A 15,641-nucleotide genomic window follows, 5' to 3' on the forward strand; every position below is an offset into this window, starting at 1 on the left:
TTTATTGGAAAAAAATGTTTTGTTATTGATTTATTATTATAAAATATCATTTCAAACTGCAATTATGGTGCTTCAGTTAAGTACAATTAACTATAGTTTTGATTAATTATATATTTTTACGGCTTCAGCATTATTGGTAATTTTAACATGAAAACAGCTATATTTATACTCATAATTGAAAAAATATGCGTTTAGGTTGATAACAACAAGCATTTATGTATGTTTTAGAGAAACTTTTGCTTGAATACACAGTTTTCATCATTTTTGAAGGTTTAATTAACAGGGGTCCACTTTTGGAAAAGTTTGGATTTTCGTTGTCCTATATTGGACCCCCATAATTTTTGCTAGAAAATTGCATTTCTTCGCTTTATTTTAGTAAAGATCCTTAAACTTACATTACTTCGACTTGCTGAAGTTAAATAATCAGTCAAAAAATGATTGGATGGTTAATTCAATCATAAATATAAATGCAGTTTTGTTGTGAAAATGCTAGTGACCATGACTGATTTCAGATGTCGAACTCAAAACACTTATTTTGGTGAAAAGGACAATTCAATGTCAGTCAACATTGTTCTAAATGATGCTGAACATGCCAAATAAAAGATTTGTAGACAACAATACACTTGAAATTGTGATTTTATTGAATTTTCCATTAAAAACCCTTCAGAGGGTCCACTATAGGAAAGGGGTCCACTAATGGATAACGTACCCTATCCAATGTATTTCTGCAACGTTGACTTCAAAACTACCCGAACTAAAAATAGTTATATTTGGTTCTCTTTCTATCGCTCTCATATTTCGCTGGCCCATTGCCTGAGCCTCGACCTGAGCAAGTTGATGCTTTAGCCGCTTGTTTATAAAATGCGAAGATGGCTCAGTCGGCAGCGGGTAGCAACAGTAACACCGAACATCCTACCCGTCGTCTGTTCGATTCCAGTCCAGCATTATTCCACTTGGCCGTCGACGAGAAAGCGTCCCTTACCTGTGAAACAACTTGTTAAAATCAGAATTTCATTTTGCTGCCCGCTTCAATCATTTTAAAATAGAACATAGAAAAAAACGAAGTTGACTTTATAGCTGTCGGCCACCATTGCTAGTACCAACCACTAGTGTCTTCCTTTTAATCTACAAGGACTTCGCCGCCCTGGGCTCCTAAGTGTATGAAAGTATGGCACGGAGCGACGGCGCCGAATACCCATATTTACACAAAGAATTTTAGAGCGCCCGCCGCGGGATTCGAACCGGCGACCTCCGGATTGTGAGTCCAGTGCGCGGTCCGATTGATCCACACGGGCGGGACAGATAGAACATAGGCCACACCCTTTTCCTACTGCAATCCAACTCGAGCTTCTCATTCCAATTGGCCAATCAGAATTAGTTGATTTGAACTAATGTAAATTCCAAAAATAATGTAAATTCCAAAACTAATGTAAATTTTCAAAACTAATGTAAATTTCCAATGAATCTAATGTAAATTTCCAATGAACCTAATGTAAATATAAATAATGTAAATTTACAGGAATATTTTTTTCTGTGTAGAGGGAAAAGCTATAACTATCATTTTGGCAAAAAAAAAAAAGAAATCCAAAATAGAAATTAAAACATTTAGACATTTTGTTATGAAAAAATGAATAAAATTCAAAATCTTAAACAATGAAAAAGATCATAAAATTAATAAATTAGAAAATCTTAAAAATTCATATATCTAGGGAATACAGTTCAGTACAGGGATTTAAATAAAGTTCGTACTTGATGATTCTAGCCAAAAAGTCACTCAAAAAAATCGAAACATGAAATTTGTATTGTTTTCTTCTTTAAATTTCTTTTACTCCAAAATTTCTCTGTGACTCCAAAAATACTCCAATATTATCAGGTTTTCTGTAATCTATGATTGATTTGATTTGATTTGATGTGATAACCAACAGGGCAACAAGGATGACCTATGTAGCGGTTGCCTAGAATTCTGTAATCTATGATGGTGACAAAATTAATATCATTTAAGAATTTAAGAATTCTGCAGTTCCTTTTAAGAATTTAAGCATTTGAGAATGTATAATTTTTTGTTCTCTTGGTTGTTTTTAATTTTAAATTATTAGAATTTTTACACTTTAAATTTTTAAATTCTTAAATTAAATCATTTTTTTTTTATTTTTGAATTCCTAAATTTGGTAAGTTATGAATTTAAGATTTTTAAAATTAGAAAAATTATGAAATTTCTTTTAGGCCGTTGCAAATATTTTTCAAAGTTTATGTCGCCCCCCCCCCTCCCCCCCTTCAAAATTGGTCCGAAAAATCAGGGGGCAAAAAAATATTTTTTCGAAAAAATATCAAAATTTCAATGGAATTAGAAGTCTTATCAACTGAGAACAATTTAAAATGCATTTTTCTGCATTGATAATCATATTCAGGCCCGTAGCCAGGGGGGGGGCTACCGGGCTGCAGCCCCCCCCGAAATTTTTCCAATTTTTTTTTAAATTGTACTACCTTAAAAAATCTCAAATCAATGATTGTGTGTTCTCTTCCCAGAAATAATTTGTAAGATAGAGAATCAAGAATTGATTGATCAAACTAAGTAATTTGCCTGTCCATTGCCGGGCTCAGTTTTTGTAGATTATGGATCCAATATTTAAAAATTGAGCTGCAGATTTGAACATTGTTCCATTCAGTAACATCTCATTTATCTTGTAGTTTTAGCATTACATTGGTTAGGATGGTCCAAATCTGGGCTTACTTGGGGCTATCCCCTGAAATCAAAGATTTACGCATCACTAGCCTAAGTTCCAAAATTTGAGCTTTTTCTGACCACTGACCACCAAGTTTGGACAAAATCGTCAAATTGTATGGAGAAAAGCAACTGTTTCAGTTTTTACCAATGGAAGGCGCGAAAACTATCCAGTTCTTACCAATTTTCAGAACTAATATCTTCTTTAAATTTGGAAAAACTTTCCCGAAGACACCTTATTTTTTGGGGTTTTTGCTAAAAAGTACCTTCGAAAATAGCAATTTCCGAGCGGACTGCTCTAAGGGGCTACATAGAAATAATTACCGTCATCTGGGGCGAATCGGGACTACAGTCTGAATAGGGACAGCAAAAATCCTTAGATCTTGTTGTCTTATTTTTGATTGTAGAGCTTAAGGATGACCCCTGAAGAAACATAAAATAATTTAGAATTTTTGGATTCAATGTGGCGGCCAAAATGGAGGTCAAGAAATATTTCTGGTGTTTTTTTTAAAGGTCCAATAAACTAAATTTCCAGTTTTTGCTTTATGGGTGCTTTTGAAACCGTCAGGGGTATTAAAAAACACCCAACAAGCAAAAACTGCAAATTTGGTGTATTGGACCTTTAAAAAAACACCAGATTTGTTCATATTTAACTAAAATGTGGTTGCAGATGCCGAATTTGATGTTAAAAACAAGCAAATAAAACATGCCGATTTCATTTGTTCCTGATTCGATTATCCGAAGTCCTTCGAACTTCGGATAATCGAGGCTTCGGCTAGTCGAATTTGGACTGTAAAATTAATAGCCCTCCTTTATTTGCATTAAAACCTTTAAACTGTTAACAAATGTTTTTTTCTACATTTTTCAAAATTTATCATAATTACTCAAAAATATTTAGATTTTGTTTTCAAAAACGAAAGCATTTAATATGAAAAACATTCGAGTGAATTTCGACTGTTATTAGAAATACAATTATAATTTTATCGTTTTGGTTTTAAGAATATGGTTAGTTACATATCTGAGACCTTAGAGCAAAATGTTTGAGAAATATCTGTGTGTATTTTTTTATTACTTTTTCGTAAACCTTTTTTCCGAAACCACTCGTCCAAAATGCTTTCTTTTGGTCACATTTTTTAGTTTCCACCGTGGCCAATCTCCAATTTTTATTTAATATATCAAAAATCGGAAGATCAACTAAGTGAATCCTTATTATCAACTAATTTTCACTTTGTGCATGAGCTTGCGATTTTTAAAGGAAGAAATAAAATGATAAAAATATTCAAAACGTTAAAAAAAATTAAGCTTGGATTCAAAAACTCTGAAATTAAATTAATTAAACATCATTTTTAAACTATTTAATTTCTATTTTTTGGATTTTTCGGATTAGAATTTGCATTTTGAAAATTTTAAAATTTCTTTATTATTTTTTTTATTTCTTATTTCTGAATATCAATTGTAAATATTTTCCAAAGTTTATGTTGCCACCATTTTAAAATGGACCAAAAAACAGAGAGCAAATACAATATTTAAAAAAAATAGCTTCACAATTTTAATGGAAATAACTTATTTCGATTAAGTCTTTTTAGGACCAGCGACCAGGTCGGTTCGGAAAACAAATTTGAAATGTTTTTACTGCTTTGATAATCATATACGACATGTTTGGGCTCGTTTAAAAATATTTGGAATTTTTGTAACATGTCGCGGAACCGTGGAAAGTTTTTTTTCACGAAAAAAGCATTTCGCCATCAGCTAGATATTTTGAAAACTAATGATGCAAAACAACTGTACTGATTTAAAGTGTGTTTTGAAACACTTTTAAAATAATAAAACCATAGCTTATAGTTTAGATTTTTAACCCTCTCGACTTTGGTCAGAGTTTAGTGACATAAACTTCAGAATAATATTCGCAACGGCTAATTAAAGATTTAAAAATTTTACACTTTCAAATTTCTAAATTTTCATAATTTTTGATTTCAAATTTTTTGGTAAAATTTATGTTTTTGAATTCTAGTATTCCTAAATTTATTTATTTTTACCAGAAAATTAAGTGATTATTGTAATGGCTTTTCCCTTATTTCAGCATTTTAAGATTCAGCGTTTTGACAATCAGCTTCATGAGGCAATTCTTCAATATTATTTAAGCGAATACATTATTTTCAAACGTTATTTTCAGTCGCATTCAAATAAACAAATCAAAATCTCATCAACACATATTGCACCCGAAGAAATATCAAACGACGCTTTTTGTTTCTGTTCCTTTTCAGCTGCGTACCGCTTAAGAGAAGTCTTTTCGTAAACCTTTTCTTGACCGTTTCTTGAGATTTTTTTTGTATGGAATTTTAAGAGTCTCCGTAATACAGGACATTTTTTAAAAAAATCGTTTGAATGTAAAATATAGTTCCTGTAGCAAAATTCAGACTAAGATTTGATTTACAGGAAAAATCTAATTGATTTAAGAATTCTTACATAAAGTATTTTTTACTTTTAAAACAAAAATTTAAGATAATAATTACACATGATAATTTCAAAAAAATCAGAAATTCCAAAAATGAAAAAAATCAAAAACTTAAAAAATTATAAAATAATTACAACTAAAAAAATCCTTAAATTATAAAAAAATACATTTTTTATCATTTTTAAATAAAGATATTCACAAAATAATTTTCAATCATTTCAATAAATTATGTTTTAATAATCTTAATTTTTTGATGCTTCGAATATTGGTATGTTTGAATTCTAGTGCAGACTAAGATTAGATTTACAGGATAAAACTAATCGATTTATGAATTCTTACATAAAGTTTTCTTTATTTTTAATTTAGCAAGGTTTCGTAAATATAAAATTTCTAAACCATAAAATGTGCAGGATTTTGTTCCCAGAGTCAAGATATTGCTTGAACAAACATCGATTTTAATAAATGGTTACAATCCTAAATTATTCAAAATGATTAGATCCCAGAAATAAAAAAAGGATTTCATTTGTGTGTTTTTTTGTTTTGCTTAGAAATATTCAAAGAGTCTTTTCTAGAACTACCACAGCCAATTTACATTATTTTTCCCCTTTATCTTGTAAAATCATATTGGTTATCAAAACTTTTTTTAAAAATTAATATAGTTTTGACAGTTATTTCAAAATAAATAAATAAGTGAATTGAAGATTTTAATTTGTTAATCGTGTTCGCATTTACAATTTTTATTGTACATTTTATTTTATTTCAAGAAGATGTGTCTCAGGAACTAATAGATCAATCTCCAATGGTTCTGAGTCTTTACACGATAAGAACAATTCAAGTTTTGCTTGATGTTGCTGTTATATCATTTTTATTGAAATACTTGTTAAACAGTTTGTACACTATTTTCAATAAATTGGATAATGTTAATTTTTGTGTTTTAACGAAAAATGCACTTTAAAGCTTACTGTGGATTTATTTTTTTATCGATAAAAAATGAATGATTTCTATGAATTCATAGACTTTTAAATATTTTGACTCTGGATATCTTTAATAATGTCTTTTTGATACTCTTTCGTTTAAATTTAACTGTTTATTCGATCAGAAAATTTTATTTTTAATTTAATATATTTTTTTTCATTTCGAAGATAAGCAGCACTGCAACGATAGATTGAATTTTTTTTTAAATTTATCTTTAGAATTAAGATCTGAGTAATTCTCGCTGAAAGTGGACCACTATTTACACAAGGTGCTCAAAAATCAAAAGCAATGTACTTTTCCAATAGCCCCCACCAAGTTATGAACGAAACCATGTTTGGTTGGTTAAATTTGTCCTCACCTCGGCGCCACGAAGCTTAAACATTTTTTTTAATTGGTAATTTTTTGACTTAGGCGCACCTACAAAATTGCTCATAACTTTGCAAAAGTTCAACGAACCCTTGATGTTTAGGGGTGTTTTGGAAAGGAAATGAGCAGAGCTTTCGAATGCACTTGTCAGAAAAATACCGTTCCATACTTTTTTTAGCCACAAAACACCAATGTATTTTTAAAAGTCATTTTTGAAGGCCGGCGCCCCGCTTTATCGAAAAATTGACAAATCCATTCGAAAGCTGAGACGATTTCACATAAAGGACCAATAAATCTAAGGTGTATGTTCCTCCTATCTTTTTTAATCTAATTTTGATTCTGCGAGCGCAGCGCTCCGTTCGCATTTTGGGCACCCAAAATGTTGCAATTTGCTTTGTTTTGTCAAAAAATATATGTGCTCACTTTTTAAATGATCATTTATTGTCCAAGGATCAAAATGCACTTTCGATAATTGACCAATATTTATGTTTTTGGGTTCTTCCAGCCAATTTAATGCCGAAAAATTGTTTTTTTACTTTTTTTTTTTTGTAAAATGCTCACTTACAATTGGGTTGAATTTTTTTTCAGTAGAACTAATGAATTTAGCATGTAGGAAATTTCACCACGAACATTTTTCTCTAAAAGAAAACGTAATTTCGATACTCCAGTGCCAAGATATTTAAGTTTTAGTGAGAAAAAAAGTGCCAATTTTACAAATTTCTCCGACAACTAGCACGGCCTATTATTTACATGCGGCATATGTTTTGAAGGGCAGAGTATGGTTTCTTATAGTTATTTTGGTCGCTGAATTCGGATCTGGAATCAAATTTCAGATTAACATTTAGATTTGGAGCCACGCTCAAAAGTTATTTGCGGTAATATGCTGTAATTTTAATCGCTAGTGATTTCGGTCATATTTCATCTTTCGCTCATCTTTAATTGATGTTTTACTCACGGATTTTTTTATAGAGATTGTTTTTTTTTCAACTTCTGATTGTTTTGAGAGGCCTCGTGGCGCGGTGGTTAGCGGCTTCGGCTGCCGATCCCTAAGTGGCTATGGGGAATACACGCAAATAATATTTGAGCGTGGCTAAAATATCACTGTTCACTGTTAATCTGAAATTTGATTCCAGATCCGAACTCAGCGACCAAAATAACTATAAGAAACCATACTCTGCCCTTCAAAACATATGCCGCATGTAAATAATAGGCCGTGCTAGTTGTCGGAGAAATTTGTAAAATTGGCACTTTTTTTCTCACTAAAACTTAAATATCTTGGCACTGGAGTATCGAAATTACGTTTTCTTTTAGAGAAAAATGTTCGTGGTGAAATTTCCTACATGCTAAATTCATTAGTTCTACTGAAAAAAAATTCAACCCAATTGTAAGTGAGCATTTTACAAAAAAAAAAAGTAAAAAAACAATTTTTCGGCATTAAATTGGCTGGAAGAACCCAAAAACATAAATATTGGTCAATTATCGAAAGTGCATTTTGATCCTTGGACAATAAATGATCATTTAAAAAGTGAGCACATATATTTTTTGACAAAACAAAGCTAATTGCAACATTTTGGGTGCCCAAAATGCGAACGGAGCGCTGCGCTCGCAGAATCAAAATTAGATTAAAAAAGATAGGAGGAACATACACCTTAGATTTATTGGTCCTTTATGTGAAATCGTCTCAGCTTTCGAATGGATTTGTCAATTTTTCGATAAAGCGGGGCGCCGGCCTTCAAAAATGACTTTTAAAAATACATTGGTGTTTTGTGGCTAAAAAAAGTATGGAACGGTATTTTTCTGACAAGTGCATTCGAAAGCTCTGCTCATTTCCTTTCCAAAACACTCCTAAACATCAAGGGTTCGTTGAACTTTTGCAAAGTTATGAGCAATTTTGTAGGTGCGCCTAAGTCAAAAAATTACCAATTAAAAAAAATGTTTAAGCTTCGTGGCGCCGAGGTGAGGACAAATTTTACCAACCAAACATGGTTTCGTTCATAACTTGGTGGGGGCTATTGGAAAAGTACATTGCTTTTGATTTTTGAGCACCTTGTGTAAATAGTGGTCCACTTTCAGCGAGAATTACTCATCTGATTAATTTTTTGTCATGTTTTGAAATTTTATTTTTGCTCAAATTCTGGACCAATTTTTCAGAGTACAATGAGTAATGAATTTGAAAATGGCGTTTAGTCGGAATTTTAAAGTTAAACATGAATCGTTTTAATGTTTGATGGAATCGAGGAAAATTTTAACGGTTACATATGCATTTAAAAATGGTTACATATGCATTATTAACAACTCTTCCAGTGAATATTTTGGCGTTAAAATTTAATTTAATACATTTTATCTTATTTTTTGAACACATTAAAATTAAGCACAGGAACTGTTTTTTTTTTCTTCAAATCTATTTATTAACAGATATCCATTATAGGCCTATAGAGTCGTCCAATTACCATGGAGACACTTCAGAAGCTGAAATTTCAACGATTATATTTTTTTTGTATTTCATTAAAATTATAATTACAATAAAACATTGTTTAAGTTTGTTTATAAAATTTTAAGAAAAACAAATATTCCAGTTATGAGTTTTATGTTGTGCTAGAAAAAATGAAAAATGTCAGATAAACCATCACAATTATCACACAGCTGAAAATGTAAATCCAGACGGTTTAAAATTTGATAGGTCAAATTTACCAGTTTGTTTGTCCCTGGCGGAGGGGGAAATTAAATTGTGTAGCCTATAAAATACAGAAAACATAATACTTATGGTTAGATAAATCGAAATTTCTTAAAAAAAAATTTTTGCTTTCAAAAATTTGATTCAAGTTAAGTATATTTTAAATTTAGCGACGTTTATCACAAAATTGGATTACAATTAAACAATTCAAGAAAATGTAAAAAAAAAACACTTTCTCTACTCCTTTAATACAAACTAGCTGTTAAAATAAAGAAAAAAAATATGACGAAGGAGTTTCTACAATAAAGACATTGAAAACATAATATGCAAATCTTTGAAAACTGCAATAATTATACCACAAACCAAGTGATGGTATAAATGATTTGCTGATTTTTATACTCCTTGAATTTTTGCATCCAAGCCCCCCCCGAACAAAAATCCTGGCTACGGCCCTGATCATATTTAACATGTTTGGACTCGTTTAAAAATATTTTGAACTTTTATAAAAACTTTTTTTTCTCGCAAAAATAAAATTTTCGTCAGCACTTAGAAATTTTGGAAATCAATGATTGCAAAAGAACTGAACAGGTGTATGATGCATTTTAAATCACTTTTTTCATTCAAATGTTGACATCGTGGGTTGTAATTTCAATTTTTAACTTTTTTTATTTTTTTGCCCCCCTTCCCCCCCCCCCTCTACTTTAATCAGTGTTGAGGGACATAAACTTCAAAAAATATTTGCAACGGCCTTATTTAATTTTTTGAATATTGAAATACTTCAATTTTTAAATTTTTAAATAAAAAAAATTATTAAAATCAAAAATGTTTTGAATTTCGGAAATATCGAATTTTGAATATTGGAGCTTTAATTTTAGAATGTTTTGATCTTTTATTTTTACCCCAAGAATTCTGAAAAGAAGAAAAATGTCTTTCTGCGGGGAAGATTTACTAAAATTCATAGGCAAAGAGCTCAGTTATGTCCAATCAAACTCATATTTGTGATTTGAGCACAGTTCGGCCACCGAAACAAGCCCCAATAATCATTTTGTCACATCCTAATGTATAACTTCGAGAAAACTTTGAAATATGTTTCACAAGATTAAAATTTTAATGGATCCTTCATAAAATAAACAATCAATTAGGTTAAAAAGAACATTACTTAAAACTCAAAAGATATTAAAAATATTCAAAGCCAGTAAGCGGATGTTAAGAAATTAGTTGAGTGTAGTATTAAATTTATTTAAGGAATTCTCAACAATACATTCAAAAAATAATCTCTTAATGAAGATTATTTCGACGTTTCTTACTAACATTTTCGGAAGAACATTCCATTTTGTTTCAGTAACATTTTCTAAGAAATCGAAGCGCAGATTAAAAAAAAATACCCTGATTCCTGATAATACTTTTCAAGTTATAAATTGAAAGTAATTCAATCTCTCTCAATTATTTTATTAATAAAATTTCACATCCGCGTGAAATCCGATTCTAAGCAAAATTAGCCTGCTAATCCGCGCCAAATCCGCGCTATCCGCGCGAAACGCGCCGTCAGTAACTACCCTGACCAAGTAAAGTTTTTAAAGAACAAAAATTTTTCAAAATAACTGATTTAAAACAAAATACAATTTTTCGAAAAAACAAATATCACTCCGATTCCGCAGAGAATTCCCCCCAGTAGCATCATCAGACGGGTTGGCTGGCGCGGCGAAACTAGCGCGCGCGCTCGGATCTACCTGCCGTGACGTGCCATTGCTTGGCCAGGGCAACCTCATTGCCGCGAGAGTGAAAATGAGGCGGGAAACGAAAGTTTTTTTTAGCCATCGTCGCGCCGCCACTGTTGCTACTGACTCATTCAGGAGGGGGGGACAAAATATAGGTCGGAATGCGTACTTGCTGGCAAGTGGCTTCTACTCCGTACGCACGATCCCTTTCAGTACCACCTCTCTCTAGGTCAAAGTGATCTACTTAGGGCGAGTCGTCGGTGCTCATCTTCACCGCGTCACCCAGTCATGGATTATTTAGCGCAACGCGGCGCTGGCAGGCTGTCTCTGCGTTGGTCACCCCCTAGCAGACTGAGCTAGATATGCTGTAGCATAGAAATGCGCGAGCGTAGCATAACGTAACACCTTCCATCGGGAGGTCCGAACGGAGTTTGGAGGCAGGGCGGGTGGAACGCATAGGTAATCAGGTGCCACGAAACCCCGCGTTGAGATGGAGTTTGGTGATTTGTGGATTAGAGTGCGCAACGTGGACAGCGCGGTGCGTTAACGCACAACGGTTGAGAGAGTTCATTTGGAGTTTGATGGGCAGCATTATCGCAGGTGGTTACCGAATTTTACGGGAAATTGTTTGAATCGAAATTGTAGCTTTGATATTCTAGTTCTACGCATTGAGTTAAGATTGAACCAAATCACTAATGTTTTCAAATTTCTCCTCCTTTCCAGATAACATCCTGAATGCGGCAGTCGGCACCCGTTTCTCACCCCGGCGACGCACAAACACCACCAACATCCTCGCCCGGAGTATAATGTCCAGTGGCGAACCGGACTCGGCTGGTTCCCATGGACTAGGACTCAGGGTCGCGCTTGGCGGGGGCTCCACGACCACCTCCTCCACGACCTGCTCGTCGCTGTCCGCGATGGAGCCCCCGGCAAGTATCATCATGAAAGCAAAGGACGAGCCGGACTGTGATACCAACGACGGACGGAACAGCAACGTCGACTCCAGCATGGACAGCAGCGCCCTAGCCACGTGCCTCTCGACGACGATATCGGCGCTGCGGGCAAGTCATCACCACAACAGTGACCACCACCGGCGTGGGAACAGCGTCGACGACAACCTGTCCGACAACTCGGAATCGACGACGACCAGTTCGGCGGCGGCCCAGCTGCTGGAAAGCCTCAAGAACAACCTGAACAACAACAACAACTCGAGTGCAATCAACAACAACAACCCGTTGCATGCCAACAACAATAACAATAACAACAACAACGGCAACCGGAAGTTGTTCGAGTGCGATGTGTGCAATATGAAGTTCTCAAACGGCGCCAACATGCGGCGTCACAAGATGCGTCACACGGGCGTCAAGCCGTACGAGTGTCGAGTCTGCCAGAAGAGGTTCTTCCGGAAGGACCACCTGGCGGAACACTTTACCACGCACACCAAAACACTGCCGTACCACTGTCCGATCTGCAATCGGGGTTTCCAGCGGCAAATCGCGATGCGAGCTCACTTCCAGAACGAGCACGTCGGTCAGCACGACCTGGTCAAAACCTGTCCTCTGTGCAGCTACCGGGCCGGTACGATGAAATCCCTGCGGGTACACTTCTTCAACCGGCACGGCATCGACCTGGACAACCCGGGACCAGGAACGCCCTCATCGCTACTCCTAGCGCTGGACCAGCACAATCCGGCCAATCTGCTACCTGCCCTGGCCGCCATGAATGCGGTCAACGCGTTCAGCGACTCCGGCGACTCGATGCGATCCGTGGACAACGCTACCCCTCCGATGCACTTCCTGACGCCCCACGTGGAGATCTCGATGGCGGACAACAACGAAGAGGCGCTCAACTGCAGCCGGGACGGGCCGAACGGACGGAGCAACAACACCAGCAGCAGTACCGGCAACGGTCCCGCGGATGGTGGCGGCGGCGGAAGAGGCGGCAACAACGACCGAAACACCCCGACCCCCTCAATTTCGTCCGCGTTGGACATCCAGGCGATCGTGCGGCCCCCGAACGGCGGTTCGCCCTCGTCGCCGCACTCGGCCGACTCGAACGCACCCTCCAGTTCCCACTCGTCCTCCATGCTTCCATCTCTAGTACAAAGCTCAAGGCACATTATTTTTGATAACTCTATTACACCGTCAATCAGCTTAATTCCTATCAAGCAGGTAGGTGTACTATCTCAAGTCCGGATAAGTTCCAGCTTCTGAACGGAAATTTTTCTTTTAAGGAACCAACGACAAACGATGAGTACAATGAAACCAAACCCCGAAGCAACAGCAGCGCGGACAACCCGACCTCCAACATTAGCAACTCGAGCGACAGCGTGGCACCCTCCTCCAGCTTGACGTCGCTGATAAAGGTAAGACGAACATTAAAACCATAAGCCTAAAAATAGTGCAAATTTGGAAGGTATAATTTTGGAAGGTTGAATCTTTAATGATGTTATTTTATCTCAATTCAGACTGAAAAAGTGGCATTAGGTACACCAGATAAGAGGTTAAAATTACACATTTTCAAAGGTAAAATAGCACATTTTTTCTGACATAAAAAATGTACCTCTTCACAGATGTAATTTTTTCTGTGTAGTAGATGAGACATCTAAAGACAACACGTCTCAAATACGGGACGTCTTAAGAAATGACATCCTGCAGGAAATGCCATGTCTAGATGTGATGTTTATAAGACGAAAAGTCTCAAAAACGAAACTAGAAGACAAAATATCTTGAAGACGATCCGTCTATATGACAATTCCATATTAAAAATGAACTCAAAATTTTAAGATGAGTTAAAATTGGTCAGGTGGTTCTGAATCCCAAATATTCAGACACTTTTTTTTATTTGGATAACAGGTTGGTCCTAGTCACTCCCTGAATTTGTTCTAAAAATTCTAAATAAATAATTCGAAAAAACTTCAAATTTCAAATGAATCATAGTAAAATTACATCTTAGAATGAATACATTTTTTTTTGTCAGAAAAAAGTGTTTCCGTTGTAATGCCGCCACTTTTTCAGTTTAAATTAAGGTAATATTTCTTTATAAACCATTCTTGCAAATTAGAAAAGGAAGGAGATCTAAGTGATAAAATTTATGAAAGAAACAAGTTTGTGCAACAAAATTAAATCAATTCTCCAAGACATGAATGCCACAAAAGTGATAAAATGCCTATAATTAAAAAAAAATTAAATAATTAAAGAAGTATCAAGCAAATTGACACATTGTTTACTGTGTATGCTTGAAATTGTGTAATATACTCAACAAGGTTGTTGATCGATAAAATTATCGCCGATAGAATTGTCGTCTAACGATATCGAAAGTGTTTATTGTTATTGTTATCGTTATTTTAAAAATTCTGTCGGCGGTAATCTTATCGCCGATAATGAACGATAACTCACTTTATTTTTTTTTTTTTCTTAAATTGTCCTAAACCAACTATATCATGATGAATTTTCAGTGCTTTCACTTTTACAGAATACCTTATTTTTTCGAAATAACTCAAATTTCACTTAATATCGTATTTTTCGAAAATATTCAAATTTTAAAAATTTGCAATATTTGAATTAAATGAAACGAAATTTTGTATGCTTTTATACTTTATCAGAGATTTTTGAAAGATGCTAAAATTTTCACGGTAATTTCGAAATTACTCAAATTTTTGCATAATACCGTATGTTTCGATATTATTCAAAATTTAAAAAATTGCAAATTGGCAAAATGGGTATCCACTGGAGCAAAATTGTGTATGTTTTTTCACATTATTAGAGTAATTAAAAAAAAATGTGAAAATGCTTGAAAAATTTTACTTCTTTTGATACCAAATTATGAAAGTTTGAGTAATTTCGAAAATTACAATAATTTGTGAAAATGTTTCTCTTTAACAAAAAAAAAACTCTAATAAAGTGAAAACACATACAAAATTTCGCTTCGTTCAATACCCATATTGCAAACTTTGAGTATTTTCGAAAAAATACGGTATTTTGTGAAAATGTTAGTATTTAACAAAAACTATTAAAAGTGAAAAAGTATACCAAATTATGCTTCTTTGATACCCATATTGCAAATAATAAAAGTTTGAGTATTTTTTAAAAATACGATATTTTGGGAAAATTTTAGTTTTTAACATAAAAAAAAACTCTAGCAAAGTGAAAACGAATACCAAATTTCGCTTCGTATGTTACCCATATTGAAGATTTTTGAAATTTGAGTATTTTTGAAAAATACGGTATTTTATGACAATTTTACTTTTAAACAACAAATCTCTAGTAAAGTGAAAATGCATACAAAATTTCACTTCGTTTGATAATAATTTCGCAAATTTTGAATGTACTTTTTAAAAAATACGGTGATTTGTAAAAATTGTGTATTTAACAAAAACTATCAAAAGTGAAAAAGCATAACAATTTCGATTCTTTTGATATCCATATTGCAAATTATGAAAGTTTGATAAATTTCGAAAAATTCGATATTTTGTGAAAATTTTAGTTTTTAACATAAAAAAAACTATAATAAAGTGGAAACAGATACAAAATTTCGCTTCGTATGATACCAATATTACAAATTATGAAAACTTAAGTACTTCCCGAGCAATCGGAAATAACTTGGGAATAACATTTTTTGATAGTTGAGAATACTAGGCAAATAACATTTTAAGTTTTTAAACAAGATTTGAAATTATTTGATTTTTTTTTGTTATTGGATTGTGATTGTAATAACAGACTTATAACATTT

General features: G+C 33.9%; 1 protein-coding gene across 1 annotated transcript in view; it reads left to right on the top strand.

Moving 5' to 3' along the window:
* The window catches only part of LOC120425963 (ikaros family zinc finger protein-like), a 158,525-nt gene that overhangs the window by 132,272 nt on the left and 10,612 nt on the right, over positions 1-15,641 (top strand). The window contains exons 2-3 of the mRNA XM_052708701.1: positions 11,634-13,081; positions 13,144-13,275. Of these exons, the coding sequence (XP_052564661.1) occupies positions 11,717-13,081; positions 13,144-13,275 (1,497 nt within the window). The 5' untranslated portion in view covers positions 11,634-11,716. The remainder of the gene's footprint in view (positions 1-11,633; positions 13,082-13,143; positions 13,276-15,641) is intronic.

The sequence above is a fragment of the Culex pipiens genome, chromosome 2 (assembly GCF_016801865.2).
Source record: "Culex pipiens pallens isolate TS chromosome 2, TS_CPP_V2, whole genome shotgun sequence".
NCBI lineage: Eukaryota > Metazoa > Arthropoda > Insecta > Diptera > Culicidae > Culex > Culex pipiens.